Genomic DNA, 16695 nt, shown 5'->3' with positions numbered 1-16695 from the left:
CGAACTACGGACGCCGTTCAGCGATTTCTGCACAGGCACAAATTTGTTGAATTCGGTCCTTCAGCAGATGTTTATCGAGCACTTGCTAGGCGACTCTCCAGCCAGCCTTCCATTCTGGAGACACACGGATGGGGTTAGGGGCATGGCCGCTGGTGTCCCTCAGCGGTCTTTGGAATCCCAGCTCCACCGCTCACCAGCTGTGTGATCTTCAGGAAGGCTCTTGGCTCCTTTGGGACTCAGTTTCCGCATCTGTAAAATGGGGGTGATAACAATGGTTCCCGGGCCGGGCCTGGGAGCAGGACCGACCCACGGGCCAGAGCCCACGGGGGAGCATCCTGCCCGCTAGGCTTTGTCTGCTCCACCATACTGCCTCCCCCTCTGCAAGAAATGCTTTCACCCTGGCCCACCCCATTGGGTGCACCCTCCCTGGAGGCAGGGACTGGTCTTGCAGTGTCCCTCCCCTTTCTCCCAGATAGCGGTCCCAAAGCTTTTTCAACATGGCGGGCAGATCAGGCACTCAAACCCCAGCGCCAGCCACCCGCCATCAACTCTGGTCCCCACTCCAAACCCAGCATTTCGGAGAGTGGGGCAGCCCCATCTCCAAGGTCCCTGAGGGGGAATCTCACCCATAATGGGTAATCGCGACCCAGGAGAGAGGGCAGTGCCATGAAGGGCTTTGTGGGATAAAGAGGAGTTCTCCTGGTGACCCACAGAGTTTTGTTTTGGAGGAAACATGCACACCCGAGGCCACAGAGGTTGAAAGGAGGGCTCATCCCTGACGTCCCTCAGTCCATCTACCTCACCCCTAACACACCCCATGGGGCTGGACTCCTGTTGCCTTCTGGGAGACTCACGCCTTCTCCAGGTGAGAGGTACCCCTCATGGAGAGACTCATTCTGAGAGCTGTGAATACGAACATCGTCGATCCTACATTCAGGACTGCTGTTCATTCTTTCACTCAACGTACACGAACTGAATGCATGCTGAGCGGTAGGTCTCATTCTAGGTGCTTCGACACAGTGGGGAACAAGACCAAAGACCGGGTGCTACCCTCTACTTGCTGACATTCTAGCGGGGCGAGGCAGACAAAAAGCAAATACACAGTGGTTACACAAGACGACGTCAGATCGTGATCAAGAAGGATATGGGGGGAACAAGTCAGGGCCAGAGAGTGACCAGCGAGGGGTTGGTTGGGGAGGGCCCTTTGAGAAGGCAACATTTGGGCAGAGCCCTGGAGGAAGTGAGGGTTGGAGCCTTTTCACAATCTGAGGGAAGCGTTTCCAGATGGAGTGAACAGGATGTACCCAGGCCCTGCAGTGGGAAGGAAGGTGGTTTGTTTTGGGGACAAGAGGATCAGTGTCACTGGGCCACATGCAGGGACAGGGCAGAGGAAGGTAACAAACGGGGGAGGGGTATGCAATGACGGTGCATGTTATTTCAAGTGTGACAAGGAGGAGGGAAGGGAGGGCTTAGGGTAGGGGGTGTCTTATCTGGGCTTTAGACAGACCTCTGGCTGTTGCCTGGAGGGCGCAACGGAGAGAGAGGCTAATGTGACACTCCCTCTTCCAAAGCACCCTCATTCCTGTCCTTTTTTGGAAGGGTCTGCCTGCCCCAGGGTTTATGGAACAAAGGGAAAAGCAAGGACTTTGGAGCCAAACAGATGGGAACTAAATCTCGGCGGCGGGGTGACCCGGGGCAGGCACCCCTCTCTCTGAGTTGTTTCCTCATCAGGGGAGGAAAGCAGTGAGTAGGGTACGAGCCCCAGCCTGTGTCAGACACACAGTGGGGCCTCCTGCAGCCCCAGATAAGCCCCCTTCTAGCTTTGCTCTTCCTTCCTCTTCCCACCTACCCCCCTTTTTCTGGGAAAAAAAGAAAAAGGTGACCAAGGGGTGATGGTCAGGGTCTCAAGGAAGGACTGAGGGAGGCGGCCAGTGCCCTGGGGACACCAGCCCGGGGCAGAGGGAGCAGATCTGCCTGTCGGACCTACAGAGACACCTAAGTCCCCCCCCCCCCCCCCCCCCCGCGGGGCGGGACACGGACAGAGATAGGGTAGATCTAGGGAGGCCAGTCTGGGCCCCGTCACAGGAGCTAGCTAGGAGGGAGACATCTGCAGACAGACCACTAGGCCTCCGTGGGAGATGGTCGGGAAGAGAAAGGAAGGTGTGAGCGATCTGGCAGAGGGCATGTCCCCATTTCTATTTTTAATAAGGAGGCCCGGCAGACCCCGGGGGTGCTCAGGGGAAAGAAGGGGTTGGCTGGGGCCTTCCGCTCACCCCTTAAAACACCGCACCGCTGGTGCATTTACACTGTTCATCAAGAGCGTGTACTTTTGTAACCCTTAAAAAGAGGCACGTGAACACACGGGCTGTCAGACTAGATACTGTATTTTTGGAGTGGGTGGGGGGTGGGCTGGGGGACCCGGAAGAATGCACCGGGATGGGGATGGGGACTGGGACGGCGGGCTGCACCCAATGCCCGTACTCCCGAGGGCTCCGCCAGAGGAGAGGATGGCGAAGGGGCAGCGGTCTGCGGGCGGGCAGCGCCTCGCACCTGCAGCCCTTCTGGCCCCACCCCTGCTCCTTTGCCCTAGAGGGGCCCGGGTGCCTGAGGGGCAGGGCTCGCCCAGGCCCCGCCCCTGCGCCCCCTTGGCCCCCGTGCTCCTGGCCTCCTGGGGCGGCTCGCAGTCTCCCGCCCCGCCCCTCCGCGCGTGACCTCGGCCCCGCCCCCGCGAGCCCCCGCCCCGCCCCCCCGCCCCCTGCCCCCGGCTCCTCTGTCACTTCCTGATTCCCGCTTCCTGCTTCCCAGAGGCCGGGATCCGGAGCCGCCCGAGGCCGGTGCCGCAGTCCCCGGCGTCCCCGGTGAGCGCGGCGGGCCGGGACTGGGGTCGCGGGCGGGGGACCCGGCTGGGCTGCGGGGGCGGGGCCGCAGGAGGCTGGGGTGGGGGTCGCGAGTCCGAGGAGCCCTTCCCCTCCGCGGCGCCCCACCCTCTGTCCCCACTCCCTGTGGCCACCCAGCCTGTCCCCTCTTGGTTCACCTTGGACCCCGCTCCGAAGGCGCCCTGGGATGCTCTGCGGCCGGGAGCGGCGTCCTGACCACCCCCCTCACCCCGCCCAGTCCTGCCAGGCCCCCTGGGCCGGCCTGGGGCTCTCGGCAGCTCCCTGCACATTCCTGCAGGCACTGCACATTCCCTGGGGCTCGGAACTGGGGCTGAGTGCGGCTCCACAGAGGAGTCCTTTCCTGCCTCTTGTGGCTGTCCAACCCATCAGCCAACTTCCAAATCCTGGGCAGGAAGGAGCCTGCTTGCAACTGACTAGGACCCTCCGAGGAGCTTGCCCTGCTTTGGCACCTCCCACTTCCCCCACACATACCAGAGTCAGGGAGGGGCCTGGGTAGGGTCCGGCAAAGCCCCTCCCCACTCAGCAGTGTGGGCCTTGGGTCAGTGCATTTACCCCCCCACCCCCAGACGCCACCTTAGAGGGGTGGCAGCCAGGGTCTGTCCCTGTGACCCCATTCTGTAACTGGAGAAACTGAAAGCCAAGAGGGTTACGACGACCAGGCCCTTGGTTGCATCCTCCCCGCCTCCCTTCATGCAGCCCCTGGGAGGGATGGGGGTTGTTGGGGTGGGTGAGGGCTGATCCAGGCCTCTCCACCCTGCAGACATGTCCTTCCGCAAAGTGGTCCGGCAGAGCAAATTCCGGCATGTGTTCGGACAGCCGGTCAAGAATGACCAGTGCTACGAAGATATTCGAGTGTCCCGTGTCACCTGGGACAGCACCTTCTGCGCAGTCAACCCCAAGTTCCTGGCGGTGATCGTGGAGGCCAGCGGTGGGGGTGCCTTCCTGGTGCTTCCCCTAAGCAAGGTGGGCCCCCTCAGGGCTGGGGGAAGGACTGGAGACTCGGCCACACCTGCCAGGCCTATCTGCTCACTTCGCATTCCGTATCTCGCCCATCCCCACACTGTTGGACGGGTGTCATAATCTACATTTATTGCCCAGGTGGTATTAGCACAGATGGGGCAGAGTCAGGGCCAGAGGCAGAGGCAGAGGCAACAAACATTTCCTGCTCACCCTTGACTGCCCCTCTCATGCCCGCAGACGGGCCGCATCGACAAGGCCTACCCGACGGTGTGTGGACACACGGGACCCGTCCTGGACGTCGACTGGTGTCCCCACAATGACGAAGTCATCGCCAGCGGCTCAGAGGACTGTACAGTCATGGTGAGGCACGGGGCTGTGGTTGGGCCCGGGTCCCAGGTGTGGCTCGAGGCTGCGGGCAGCGGGGCCGAGCAGAGGCCTCCACTGGCATCCCCACCCCTCCCACAGGTGTGGCAGATCCCGGAGAACGGGCTGGCCTCCCCGCTGACGGAGCCGGTAGTGGTCCTGGAGGGGCACACCAAGCGAGTGGGCATTGTCACCTGGCACCCGACCGCCCGCAACGTGCTACTCAGTGCAGGTCTGCGCCCCCCACCCCCCACCCCCCCGCCCCTCTCTACGCACGGTTCCGGAGCCCCAAACCCTCGCCCGGGCCCATGTGACAGGTGGTAAAGCTTGACCGCAGAGGTCGAGAGGCCGGGTCTGGTCCCAGGAGGGTGGTCCAAGCCAGCCTGGTGGGCTGATGGCCCCCTGCCCGGCAGGCTGTGACAACGTGGTGCTCATCTGGAACGTGGGCACGGCGGAGGAACTGTACCGCCTGGACGGCCTGCACCCCGACCTCATCTACAACGTCAGCTGGAACCGCAACGGCAGCCTCTTCTGCTCTGCGTGCAAGGACAAGAGCGTGCGCATCATCGACCCCCGCCGGGGCACCCTGGTGGCGGTACGTGGCCCTGGAGGGCTAGGATGATAGTGGACAGGCCCAGGGGCTCTGTCGGGGTGCTGTACTGACCACTGTGTCCCCCGGACAGGAGAGGGAGAGGGCTCACGAGGGGGCCCGTCCCATGCGGGCCATCTTCCTGGCGGATGGCAAGGTGTTCACCACGGGCTTCAGCCGCATGAGCGAGCGGCAGCTGGCACTGTGGGACCCGGTGAGTGGCCGTGGCCAGCCTGAGGGGACGGGCTTGATCGAGACTTGGGCCCCACCCTGGGCAAGGAGGGCAGGAGTCACCCCGGAGAGAGGCCTGTGGTTCCCAGGTTCTCAGCCTAGCACCTGAGGCTCCTGGGACCTGGAACCCTGCCAACCTCTTCTGTCCTTGCCCCTTGCTCTCCAGCCTCCCCGACTGCCTCCAGCTTCCTCCGAGTCTCAGCCCACATTATTCTTGCCAACCGAAAGGCCCTTCCCTCCTTTGCTTGCCTGTTCCCATCTGGCTGCCCTTCAGGACTCCGTGCAGAGGCCCCCTCCTCCAGGAGGCCTCCCAGCCGTTCCCCTGAAGTGCTCTGTCCCACAGCCCCGTGCTTCTGTATGGTGACCTGCACAAGTCCCTCTGAGACAGAGCTGGTGCTGCCTGGTGCCCCCAGCTGCCACGTGGTAGGGACTTTCTCAGCACTGGCTCAGTGGCCTGCAGTAGGCTAGGAAAGTGAGATCCTGGGAGTGGAGGGGATCCAGGAGGGTGGGAGAGACCCCGTCTGGTGTGGTGGGGGCAGTGCCAGCTGGCATGTGAGGCTGCTTGGGGCCAGTCCTGATGGGGGGCTGGGAAGGTGAGGAGAGGTGGGGGAAAGACTCTGGCCTGACTGCCCCCCACCCCATGTGCCAGGAGAACCTCGAGGAGCCCATGGCCCTGCAGGAGCTGGACTCCAGCAATGGGGCCCTGCTGCCCTTCTACGACCCGGACACCAGCGTGGTCTACGTGTGTGGCAAGGTGGGGCTGGGCAGGCCTGACGGGGGAGCAGGGAAGAAGGCTGCCTGCCTGAGCGCTGACCCCTGCCCCCTCCCCCGCCACAGGGTGACTCCAGCATCCGGTACTTTGAGATCACAGATGAGCCCCCCTACATCCACTTCCTGAACACGTTTACCAGCAAAGAGCCCCAGAGGGGCATGGGCAGCATGCCTAAGAGGGGCTTGGAGGTCAGCAAGTGTGAGATTGCCCGGTAAGAAGGGCCTCCCAGGTGGCTGGCTCCAGCGGCAGAGGCCAGGCCATGGCCGTCCAGGGTGAAAGGTCAGATCTTCGGAGGCTGCTCAGAGCAGGAACCAGCCCACAGCAGGGCCAGGGTCAGAGGTCAGAGTGTGGAGGGGCTGGGGCGAGGCCTGGGAGTGGAGAGTGCAGGGAGCCAAGGGAGCCAGTGAGGGGGAGGCTCCACCCATGGCTCCTCCCTCCCCCGCCTTTCCCAGGTTCTACAAACTGCACGAACGCAAGTGTGAGCCCATTGTCATGACCGTGCCAAGAAAGGTGAGGCCACCCGGTCCCCCGCCCACCCACTCCCTTCTCCAGCAGACAGGCCAGGCAGGCGTGAGGTCTGTGAATGGGACACGGTTGAGTATGGATGTGGTCAGTGGGCTGGTCATACCCAGCCGGGTGTTGGGCTTTGCCAGACAAGACAGGCAGGGATGGGACAGGTTGAGCTGAGGCCCTGCTCCGGAAGAGCCACAGGAGATGGACAGGAGCCGGGCAGCCGTGGAGGGCTCCCTGTAGTAGGCGACACAGGACCGACAGCATGGCTAGGGTGGGCATAAGCCAGGCAGGGGGAACAGAGGTGAGAATGGAGAGCGGACGGGAGTCTGGCTGTAGGGGAGACTCCCATGAGGAGGGCATCAGTCCCGTGTGGCCTAGCCTCAGATGTCCAGCCAAGAGCCTTGGACGAGCTTCGTCCTCCACTGAGTGGGCCGTTGTGCAAGCCGGGCACGTCCCAGGGAGCAGAGCTGTGAGGGAGGCTGACTTACACGGCTCCCAGGATCCCGTGAAACCACGTAGCTGGCCCCTGCTTAGGAGTGTTGGGAAGGCTTCTGAGGGGGTTGCTGGCGTGTCCCGAGGGGAAGTGAAATGACAGATTTGTGCTTGAGAGAGGCCGCTGGAGGCCAGGCCATCGGAGGAGGGGTTGGCAGGGTACAGGCCTGGAGGCCAAGGCAGTGATGAGAGGGCGGCTGCCCAGGGTCCCGACGAGAGGACCCTGACACTGGGCCCCCGACTGATCCCGACCTCCCCCACCCCCTGCCCAGTCGGACCTCTTCCAGGACGATCTGTACCCTGACACGGCTGGGCCTGAGGCGGCCCTGGAGGCAGAGGAGTGGGTGAGCGGGCGGGATGCCAACCCCATTCTCATCTCCCTGCGGGAGGCCTACGTGCCCAGCAAACAGCGGGACCTGAAGGTCAGCCGGCGCAACGTGTTATCCGATAGCCGGCCTGCCGTGGCCCCCAGCTCGGCCCGCCTAGGAGCCTCCACATCCGCTGTCGCCACTCACACTACCGCCCCCAGCGGCGGCCTCGCCGGAGCCGGGGTACGTGCCTCACAGTCGGGCGGTGTCGGGAAGCCCCAGGTGTCACCCTGGTCTGCTGTGTGCACCCGAACCATTCACCGCCTGTCTGCCGGGCTCAGGCCCCTGCCTGGTAGATCTGGGGAGGGCTGCAGCTCCACGACACCTGACCGCCTATTCCCCCCCCACCCCCACTGTCCCTGCAGGAGGCTGGGAAGCTGGAGGAGGTGATGCAGGAGCTCCGGGCACTGAGGGCCCTGGTCAAGGAGCAGGGGGAGCGCATTGGCCGCCTGGAAGAACAGCTTGGCCGAGTAGAGAATGGGGACGCTTAGGACCGTAGGCCCAGGGGGTGCCACTCCCCCTCACCTCCTCCTCCACTCCCTTCTCAGCCAGCCTCTGTTGGCAAGTCCCACCGCCGGCTGGCTGCCTCCTGCCCCTGCCCAGGGCCTCTGGGGCAGGTCCGGGGGCAGTCCACACCCTGTCCCATCCTGTGGGCCCAGGCTAGAGCCACCACCTGGCTCTTGTCATTGTTACTGTGGAGGGTTTTTGTACCAAGGCAAGCTTATACTCTGAGGGACCATCTCCCCCCCAGTTCCCTGCTCCTTCCGCAGAGTAAGCGGTAGGCACAGGCTCTATATTTTCATTCCAAATAAAATTCTCTTTCTAAAAGCCAGGTTTGCCATTCTGCAAAGGGTGGGGCTGGGAAAGGAAGTCTGGAAGGCTGGGGACAAATGAGGCCCACGGGGATCCCAGATCTGAGGGAGGTCTGGGGGCCATGAGCATCCCCCACAGCCAGCGCTTCCCTGAATTCTGCCGAGTAGAGAAACTGAGGTCGCAGACCTGTGGACACCCGGGACGGCGTCCTGCTTTGAGCCGGTGCCATTCCTCCTTTTGGAGGCCTGGTCACAGGCCCCACAGCCCAAGCGTCACCGGGCGAGAGACCTATGAGGCTCTGGTGTGGGTCAGGGTGGTCCCGAGAGGCCCAAGGCCCCCCACCAGGGGATACGGCAGGGAGTGTTGGGTGGGGTATTGTGGGCAGGAAGCGGAAGCGTCGAGTAACCCCCAGCTGCAGCTGAGCGCACCAGAGCTCACTTCCACTCAGCACAGTCAGAGCTGGCGGTGGGCACCTGAGCACTGAGGCCGGCGGACTGATGGTGAGCCCAGGAGCCCACTGGGCCCTGCAGTGGGGGCGACAGGTCGGGGCTGGAATGTCTGGGCCCTGGGAGCCGAGTGAGGATTTCTCCCCCGCGCCCCACTGGGGCCCACGGGCAGAAGCAGCCAGTCAAGGGCAGAGGCGGGAGACCCCGGGCGAGCGTGGGGCAGAAGCTGGGCCTTCCTCTCCCCTTACCGCCGAGCCGGGCCTCCCTGGGATTCAGAGTGTGCCCCTAGCACCCCACTCCGGGCCTAGACCCCCTTCAAGAACCTTTGCTAGACTCTCTCTCTCACCTGCTCTGCTTGGGACCTGGGACCTGGGCAGAGCCTGCCTGCATGCCTGGAGCCCAGGCAGAGAGAGGGCCTGGGGCGCGCCAAGAGGAGGCTTGCTTGAAACCTCGGCACCCCTCCCCCCTCTGCCACCTCCCCCATCTGCCTTTTTCCAACCGCAGGCTTCCTCTGTTAGCAGCACCAGCCTCTCCCAGCCCCTGGCCCTGTGAACCTAAGGCCCCCAGGGGACGGGGAGTTGAGCGGAAGTGGTGCAGCTGGGGCAGTCCCACGTGTGGGAGGGAAGAGGGGGCTTCAGGGGCCCCCATCCTGAGGCCTGGCCGGGTGGAAGGTAAACAGTTGTCCTGGAGGTGGTCCCTCCATCCCAGGCCTCAGGAGGAGCCAGCCGCGACAACCAGCCTCGCAGGCCACCTCTCTCCTTCAACACCCCACCCCCACCCCACGGGCAGTCTGGACACTTTCAACCAGTATTAACTGAGCACCTGCTATGCGTGCTGGGAATTCAGTAAGGATCCCTGTCTCCCTGCTGCTTACGCCGCTGGGGCAGAGACGGGGTAAACAGCAAGCACCTGCCGGCTGTGTGAGGAGCACAAGGGCGAGGAAAACAGAGCCAGGCTCGGCCAGGCGCGGGGGGAAGCGGCAGGGCAGTACTCCGGGTCAGATCGGGCCTCACGGAGATGGTCCGAGCCAAGGCGAGCCGGCAGCCGTGTGGCTCTCGGGGATGGCGGCATCTGGCCGGAGGGACCAGGCGGCACACGGTCCCCTGGCAGGCGCAAGCTCGTACAGCGCAGGTGGGGTGGCGAGGGCAGGGCATCAGAGGCTCCGCGGCCAGATCTCAAAGGACCGGGGCCCTAAGAACTTGGGTTTTTCTGTTTGACTGTCCCCATTTTGCCCAAGAGGCAATTGAGGACCCAGGCACCAACTACCCCCTCCCCCCCCTCCCCCCCCCCCCCCCCCCCCAGCCCCGGTGACGAGCCCCCGCCTGTCTCCCCGCAGGACCTGCCCTGTGCCCTAGGGCTTGGGACACTGCTGGCCCTGCCGGGGGTCCTGTGCTCGGGCAGCGGCACCTCAGATGGTGAGGCCCCCAGCTCTGGCACGGTCGTGCTGCTGCTGCTCCTGCTGCTGCTCCTGCTGGCCACCGGCCTGGCGCTGGCCTGGCGCCGCCTCAGCCGCGACTCGGGGGGCTACTACCACCCGGCCCGCCTGGGCGCCGCCCTGTGGGGCCGCACGCGCCGCCTGCTCTGGGCCAGCCCTCCAGGCCGCTGGCTCCGGGCCCGGGTTGAGCTGGGGTCACCCGATGACGACCCAGAGCAGCAGCAGGACGAGCAGGACGAGGAAGAGGACTACCACCTGGTTGGAGGCCTGGGGGAGACACAGTCCCGGGACGAGGGCCAGCGATGCGGAGAGGCGCCCGGCCCACGGCAGGCGGCAGAGCCCGCTGAGGAAGCACGTGACAGTAACGCCGACGGGGGCCTGGGCCTCAGCTCCCAGGGGCCGGCAGGCTCAGGGGGCAGCGCTGAGGCCCTGCTGAGTGACCTTCACGCCTTTGCTGGCAGCGCGGCCTGGGATGACAGCGCTGAAGCGCCCGAGGGCCAGGGCCTCCACGTCACCGCACTGTAGGAGCCCGCGTGGTGTCACATCCCCATCACCGTGCCTCTGCTTCCCAAAGCCGCCACGGCCGCTTGGACACAGCCTACCCTGGACCCACTGTCGCCCACATCCCCAGATGGAGAGTCTCAGACTATCACTCCCTTACCCATTCGGTCCCCAGAGCCGTGCATCCCTGTCCCCATCGGGAAGGCCACCCATCCCTATGGGCACTGGGCAGCCACCTGAAATAAAAGCCCTCCAGCCCTGTGGCTCTGTGGTCCTGTAGCGACCCTTTCCATCTCTTAGCAGGGGCTCCTCCCGGCACCACCCCACCCACTCCTGCCCCCAGAAATCCAAGTTCAAGAGCCAGGTCAGTGCCATGATTCAATATTTTAATTCCCTAAGGGCACAGCTCAACTGCAGGAGGCCAGCTGGGCGGCAAGGCCACTCCACTGACAGCCACAGCCTGTGGCCCTCTGTGGGCATGGTCCAGGGGCACAGCCACCCCCAACAGAGACACACCCTCACGCACACTCACTCCTGTACTCTTGGACACACCTCCAGGCCTCTGGAACTGGCCCAGGGTCCCGCTTGCCCTCACAGCCATCCATCCTCCTAGCGCCCAGGGCGCCCACGGCCCCTCTTAGACTTCTTGGTCCCTGAGGGGGGTCGGATGGGGAGGGGGGCAGAGCTCGAGGGTGGCGGCGGTGGTGGCAGGAGAGGAGGTAGAGGGGACTCCATGGGCTCCAATGGGCCAGGGCTGGGCCGGAATCCCTCAAAGGGTGAGAATTTCAGGGGGCTGCAGGGAAAACCAAGGCTGAGTCAGCACCTACTGGCACTGGGGTCAGAGGGCCAACTTCCCCACCTGCCTGGGCACACAGACTATGAGGTCAGGTGCCCAGCCAGGCAGCCTGTGCCACGAGGGGTCCCCAGTGGTAGATGACAAAGCAGAGGCTAGCACTGAGATTCAACCAAGGCAGCCCTGGGGTGGACGGGGCAGAGCCAAAGCTAGAACTGGCCTCCTGCTCCAGCTACACACTCCCTTCTGCCCTGTGGTACCTGACCGGGGTCCGCGGGCTGCTGTTCAGGCGCCTGGGGGAGCGTAGCTTGGGCTGGAAGGAGAAGCCCTCCTTGCTGCTGTCCAGGACGGAGGGTGCCACGTACGTGAAGCCCTGGGAAGGAGGTGCAAGGCAGGGCTGGGCAACGCTCAGCATCCCCCACTCCTTAGCCACAATCCTTCCCGTGTCCCCATAACCCTCGGGCCACAAAGGACCTCACCAGGAAGGCCTGGTTGGCGCTCTCACTGAGGGCCGTATCATCTGGACTGTCCACTGGCGTCTGCCGTGTGAAGTGGATGTCAAACTGACTCACGTCCTCCTCTGACTGCTGTGAGCGACCCGAATGGGGAGGAGGGGTCAGGGAGCGTCCAAGATGGGCCCTCCACCTGCCCCCAGTCCGGTGGGACCTCCACTCACCAGACAGGGCCTGAAAGGGGGGTCTACGCGGCGAGCCAGGAGGTCATCCCAATTAATGTGTCGGAAGAAGGGGTGTCTCTGTGGGTAGAGTGCCCCCAAACACCACCATTTCACCCTCTTCGGCTCCCTCAGTAACTCCCTCTGCCCTAAGGCCCTGCCTGCCCCCTGTCCTTTGGGGGCTCAGCCCCGCCCTCTCCTGATGGTCCCAGACCCACCTGCACATCAGCAGCGTCTCCTGGGCCGCCACCCATCCGTTGGCTGGGATTCCGCTTTAGAAACTGCGGGGCGAGGGCAGAGGGTGAGGGTCTGGGGGATAGACACTGACTGTGTGTTCCCCTGTGTTCCTGGGGGCTGGCTGGGGCGGGGAAGGGTGGAGGAGGGAGAAGGCCTCTGGAGTTGGGTCTCCACCTACGGGCCACCCTAGGACTTCCAAACTTGGTCCAATGGGCCCTCTGCCATGAAGCCTTCGTAAAGGCACCTGGTCACCGGGATCACTCCAGGGCACTCCAGCAGGGATCCAGTCTCCAAACCCACCCTTCCCACTTTTATCCCTAATGATTGCCTTCGTGATGGGAGAGCGGCTAGCTCATCATGAACGTTTTCTCTGGCTGATGAGAACTTGGACTACAAATGGGTACAGGGTCAGCAGCTGGTCTACAACAGAGCTAAGGCACAAGCTCGGTGTCTTGGAACCCAAAGCAGGTGCCGCTTCATCCCAAAGGCATACTGCACAAGTGGGGATGTCGCACAGCCCAGAGGACCCCATACGGGGCCTAGAAGACATGGGGGCTGGACCAGGGGCAGGAGGGAGCCCAACCGCCCTCCCCCCCCCTTTTTTTTTTTTTTTAAGTTTATTCATTTATTCTGAGAGAGAGAAAGAGAATCCCAAGCAGGCTCTGCACTGGGGCTCGAACTCACGAACTGTAAGATCATGACCTGAGCTGAAATCAAGAGTCTGGACGCTTAACTGACTGAGCGCCCCCGGAGCCCACCTTTTTGACGAGGTCCCGGGCATCCGGGGTGAGGTAGGGGGGCAGTATCAGCTTCCCTTTGATGATCTTGTCCATGGTTTTCTTCCGGTTCTCCGCAGTGAAGGGTGGCTGGAGAAAGCAGACGGTGAGAGGAGACTTGCGGGCTTCACCCCAGGCCCTGCCCCTGGCCGGGATGGGGACCCCCTCCCACCCCTCTCCCCCCTCCCCTCCTCCCCAGGAGGCTGGACTTGCCGATCCAGTGAGCATGTCGTACATCAGGGCCCCCAGGCTCCACCAGTCCACCGCCCGGTTGTGGCCACTGCGCACCAGAATCTCAGGGGCCCTGAGGGGACGGGTGAAACCATCAGCCCGGCCAGGCCTTTCCTGGCAGTTCTCCCCACCCCTGGTCCCAGCCAGCTACCACTTACATGTACTCAATGGTGCCACAGAAGGTGTGGGTGACGGCGCCCTCATGGATCGACTCCTTGCAGAGTCCAAAGTCTGTCAGTTTGATGTGGCCTGGGGAAGATGTTGGAGACGGTGGTCAGGGCCCTGGCTCACCGCACGGTGCTCCTCGGCCCTCCCGGCAGATTCTGACCCGCCTCGCAGCTGCGGGGGGAGGGGGGGGGCAGGGTGCACGTGCGCATGCGCACCCTGGCTGCTGAGCATGATGTTCTCAGGTTTGAGGTCCCGGTAGATGATGCCTTGGGAGTGCAGATGGCCCAGGGCCAGCGTGATCTCTGCCAGGTAGAAACTGCAGAGACAGGACAGGGTGAAGGCAAGGGTAGGGGTGGGGCTTGCTCTGGGGAGAGGGGATCCCTGGAGCCCCTCAGGAGAGGCAAGAAGTAATACCTACCAGGCCGTGTCTTCCAGGAAGATGCCCTCTCGCTCCAGATGCGTGAAGAGCTCACCGCCTGCGACACAAACACGTCAGCAGCCGTGTGCTGGGAGCAAGTGCCTTTGCGCTCTGAATCTTGGTTTCTTCTTGGGGAGAGTGGGACTCGTAATTCCGGCCCTACCTGCCTCACAGAGCTGCCGTGGGGATTCAATTCAATTCAGCAAACATCTACCGACGCCTACTCGGTGTCTGGCCCTGTGCTGGGTGAAGCTGGGGACACAGAGATGAAGAGACCCAGCCATTGCCCTCAGGACGCTCAGTCTAATGGGGAGACAGACATGCACACAGGTGCTCTAACATGCCAGACCGAGGCAACAGCTCCAAGAGCTTAACCCAAAAAATCTCACAGAGGCGGCAAAATTACTCCCAATGTGAGGGGACACAGCCCATGGTAGCAATGAGAATTAAGGGGGCGCTGAGACAGACACAGATACTGTAGCTCACAGGGCCCATCTGGTGCAGATGGGACAGGGGGAGGGGGCAGGCCCCACCACTTCGTGGCCAGCAGGGGGCACCAGGCCAAGGAGGCCAGGCTTATCCGAGCAGTTACAAGGAGCCATGACTTTGAGTGTCGGGGACAATTCCATGCCACACGACGACCACCCTGGGAGTTCGTGGAGGAGACACTAGGAAGAGGGTGAGCTGAAGGCCTCAGGCCCGGTTTGGAAACAAATGTGACTCGTGCCCTCCCCTCAAGAGAGTGGAGATGATGGAGGACACTGCCAAGAATGAACCACCTGGATCTGGGACCTGATCGGACACAGGGCACCCAGGAGAGAGGAGCAGGACATGAAGGGGTGGTGGATGTGGACAAAACAAGCCCCTGGGTTTCTGTACGAACTCCCACTGTTCCCGTCCACCCCCAGTACAGGTGAGGGACACAAGAGGTGCCGGACAGACGTTTGCTGAACGAATGGATGGATGGATGGACGGGTGGATGAAGGGATGGATGGACAGACGGATGGATGAGTGTGGGGGCCCCCTAGCCATTCTACACACCACATCTCTCCGGGCTTCCCCAGAGTTCCCAGTGCTTCCTGGCTGGTTCCCTGGCCCTGGTTCCCCCGCTGGGCCCGCGCTCATACCACTGAGGCACTCGAGGATGAGGTAGAGTTTGCCACCAGTCTGGAAGGCATAGGCCAGTTCCACAATGAAGGGGTGCTTCACTGACTCTAGAATGTTCCGTTCAGCCCGCGTGTGTGCTGTGTCCTTGGCGTTGCGCACAATTTTGGCCTGAAGAGGCGGGGATCACAGTCAGAAGGTAGGTGCCTCGGGCTCCTTTAGTCCCTCCAGCCATTACCCTTCTGCCACCCTGTCTCACTCCGTTGTATTTTTTCACAATCCCGCTAACGACGGTCATCCTTCTCGAGGACTGATTTATCCTCTAGAGGTATATCTCCACTTTGGCACGGATGGCATTTGGGGCAGGTAATTCTTTGCTGTGGGCGCCATCTTGTACATCGGAGGATGTTTAACAGCGTCCCGGGCCTCTACCTACTGGATGCCAGGAGCACCCTCTCCAGCTGTGACTCAAAAATGTGGAAATTGCCACATGTCCCCTGGGAGGCAAAACAGCCCATAGGCGAGAACTACTATACAATAATATAACCGCAATGGACAATAAACCAGCAAATGGCCAAGACTGGCACCGTTTCCACCATCACGTTCACTAGTGTCTTCCCAAAGCCTGGAAGAGTGCTTGGGGAATGGCAGCCACCAAGTAAGGATTTGCTGGCTGAACAAGTGACTCACCTTCCTCAGGACTTTCATGGCATATATTTTTCCCAAATTGGTGCCCTGCACCTTTCGCACTTGGAACACCTGTAGGGCAGGGGAGACAGGATTAACCTCCCTCTCCAAAGCCTACCTTCACAAAGCTCCACCCTAAAGCTCCGGCCTTGAGACGGAGAGGCCTAGGCCCACCCAAGGGTGGGGCAGGAAAGATGTCGGGGGCGGACTCTGAGAGGATTTGCCCTTCCCTCCTTTATGTTCTTACCCCAGAGATCTACAGAGGCTCTAGTGATCTACAAGTCTAATTTGTTTTGAGACCCTCTGCTGCTGCAAGACTGAGGCAGGGAGACCAGCAGGGGAGAAGGGCCAGTACCTTGCCATAGCCCCCCTTGCCCAGCACACGCAGCAGCTCAAAGCAGTGGGGCCCGATGCGCTCGGGGCCCAGGTTCACACTGGTCTCCGTTAACTCCACCTCCTCGCAGTGTCCCACAGGCCTATTGACGCAAGAGGTTAATGGGGGCAAGGCTCCAGTTCGCCCCAGCCCATTCCCTCCCTGCACACCGCCTCCCCCCCCCCCCCAACACAACCCGCACTCACTCCAGGCCAGCCGCCCTCAACTCTCCGTGGGGCCACACGTCCTGTGAGAAACCGAGGGGTAAGAGCCAAGGAAGGTACCAGGAGTCCTCCCCCTCAAGCTGGACTACTTGGCCCGGGAGAGGAGGGGGTCAGGAATGGGAGCTAGGGGGGCGATGGGCCAGCACTGGGGAGGAGAGGCCGAGGGCAGAAAAGGGAGAACCAGGGGAAGGGCTGGGGACCTGGAAGACAGGTCGGGGTGGGTGAGGATGGGTCAGAACTTAATGGGGGCCGGGATCTGAGACACCGGCTGGGGGGAAGCCAGCGCCATTCCACCGCCTAGGGGGTGGGATCGGCTCCGGGATCGAGCCGCGCCCAGGAGGACCACTCACCGAGGGGCTGAACTCTGGCTCGCCCTCGCTGCCTTCCTCCGTCTCCAGGTCCAGGTCAAACACGGCCGCCATAGCGGCGCCGGCCCGGCGGGCCCCTCGGCCCTTGCTCGGCCGCGCTCGGACTGACAGTCCGGGGGGCGGAGGGTAGTCTGTACGTCATCACTCCGCGACCGAGGCCGCGGCGGCGCGCGCCGATGACGTAGGGCCCTCCCCCAGGCCTGCTTAGTCAAGGAGGGGAGAAAAGATGGCGCCCAGCGCAAGGCCTCTCGGGAAGCGGCTTA

At 62.9% G+C, this 16695-nt stretch overlaps 3 protein-coding genes across 6 annotated transcripts; 2 read left to right on the top strand and 1 right to left on the bottom strand.

The window, feature by feature from the left end:
- The first annotated feature begins 1373 nt into the window (after positions 1 to 1373).
- CORO1B (coronin 1B) lies at positions 1374 to 8013 on the top strand. 2 transcript variants are annotated; one of them, XM_058689819.1, is made up of 12 exons: positions 1374 to 1394; positions 2806 to 2858; positions 3658 to 3860; positions 4095 to 4217; positions 4323 to 4452; positions 4634 to 4815; positions 4904 to 5023; positions 5690 to 5794; positions 5878 to 6023; positions 6265 to 6322; positions 7090 to 7368; positions 7551 to 8013. In XM_058689819.1, the coding sequence occupies exons 3-12, from the start codon at positions 3660 to 3662 to the stop codon at positions 7674 to 7676; spliced, it is 1470 nt and encodes a 489-aa protein (XP_058545802.1). In that variant the 5' UTR covers positions 1374 to 1394; positions 2806 to 2858; positions 3658 to 3659; the 3' UTR covers positions 7677 to 8013. The 2 variants fall into 2 exon arrangements, with proteins under 2 accessions (XP_058545802.1, XP_058545801.1); XM_058689818.1 differs by lacking the exon at positions 1374 to 1394 and having other exon boundaries at positions 5693 to 5794.
- A 353-nt stretch (positions 8014 to 8366) lies between these two features.
- PTPRCAP (protein tyrosine phosphatase receptor type C associated protein) lies at positions 8367 to 10643 on the top strand. Its single transcript, XM_058689830.1, has 2 exons — positions 8367 to 8498; positions 9781 to 10643. The coding sequence occupies exons 1-2, from the start codon at positions 8496 to 8498 to the stop codon at positions 10402 to 10404; spliced, it is 627 nt and encodes a 208-aa protein (XP_058545813.1). The 5' UTR covers positions 8367 to 8495; the 3' UTR covers positions 10405 to 10643.
- A 102-nt stretch (positions 10644 to 10745) lies between these two features.
- Positions 10746 to 16572, bottom strand: RPS6KB2 (ribosomal protein S6 kinase B2). Of its 3 annotated transcripts, none has more exons than XM_058689820.1 (15): positions 16415 to 16572; positions 16047 to 16087; positions 15823 to 15943; positions 15471 to 15539; positions 14804 to 14951; positions 13677 to 13734; positions 13474 to 13574; positions 13249 to 13339; positions 13073 to 13163; positions 12842 to 12949; positions 12065 to 12127; positions 11850 to 11927; positions 11653 to 11760; positions 11434 to 11546; positions 10746 to 11173 (listed from the first exon to the last, which is right to left on the bottom strand). In XM_058689820.1, the coding sequence occupies exons 1-15, from the start codon at positions 16484 to 16486 to the stop codon at positions 10990 to 10992; spliced, it is 1446 nt and encodes a 481-aa protein (XP_058545803.1). In that variant the 5' UTR covers positions 16487 to 16572; the 3' UTR covers positions 10746 to 10989. The 3 variants fall into 3 exon arrangements, with proteins under 3 accessions (XP_058545803.1, XP_058545804.1, XP_058545805.1); XM_058689821.1 differs by having other exon boundaries at positions 11653 to 11757; XM_058689822.1 differs by lacking the exons at positions 15823 to 15943; positions 16047 to 16087 and having other exon boundaries at positions 16415 to 16566.
- Between the last annotated feature and the right edge of the window lie 123 nt (positions 16573 to 16695).

The sequence above is a fragment of the Neofelis nebulosa genome, chromosome 10, assembly GCF_028018385.1.
Source record: "Neofelis nebulosa isolate mNeoNeb1 chromosome 10, mNeoNeb1.pri, whole genome shotgun sequence".
Taxonomy (NCBI): Eukaryota; Metazoa; Chordata; class Mammalia; order Carnivora; family Felidae; genus Neofelis; species Neofelis nebulosa.
Note: the sequence above shows the minus strand (reverse complement) of the source record. Positions and strands in the feature narration are given on the sequence as shown.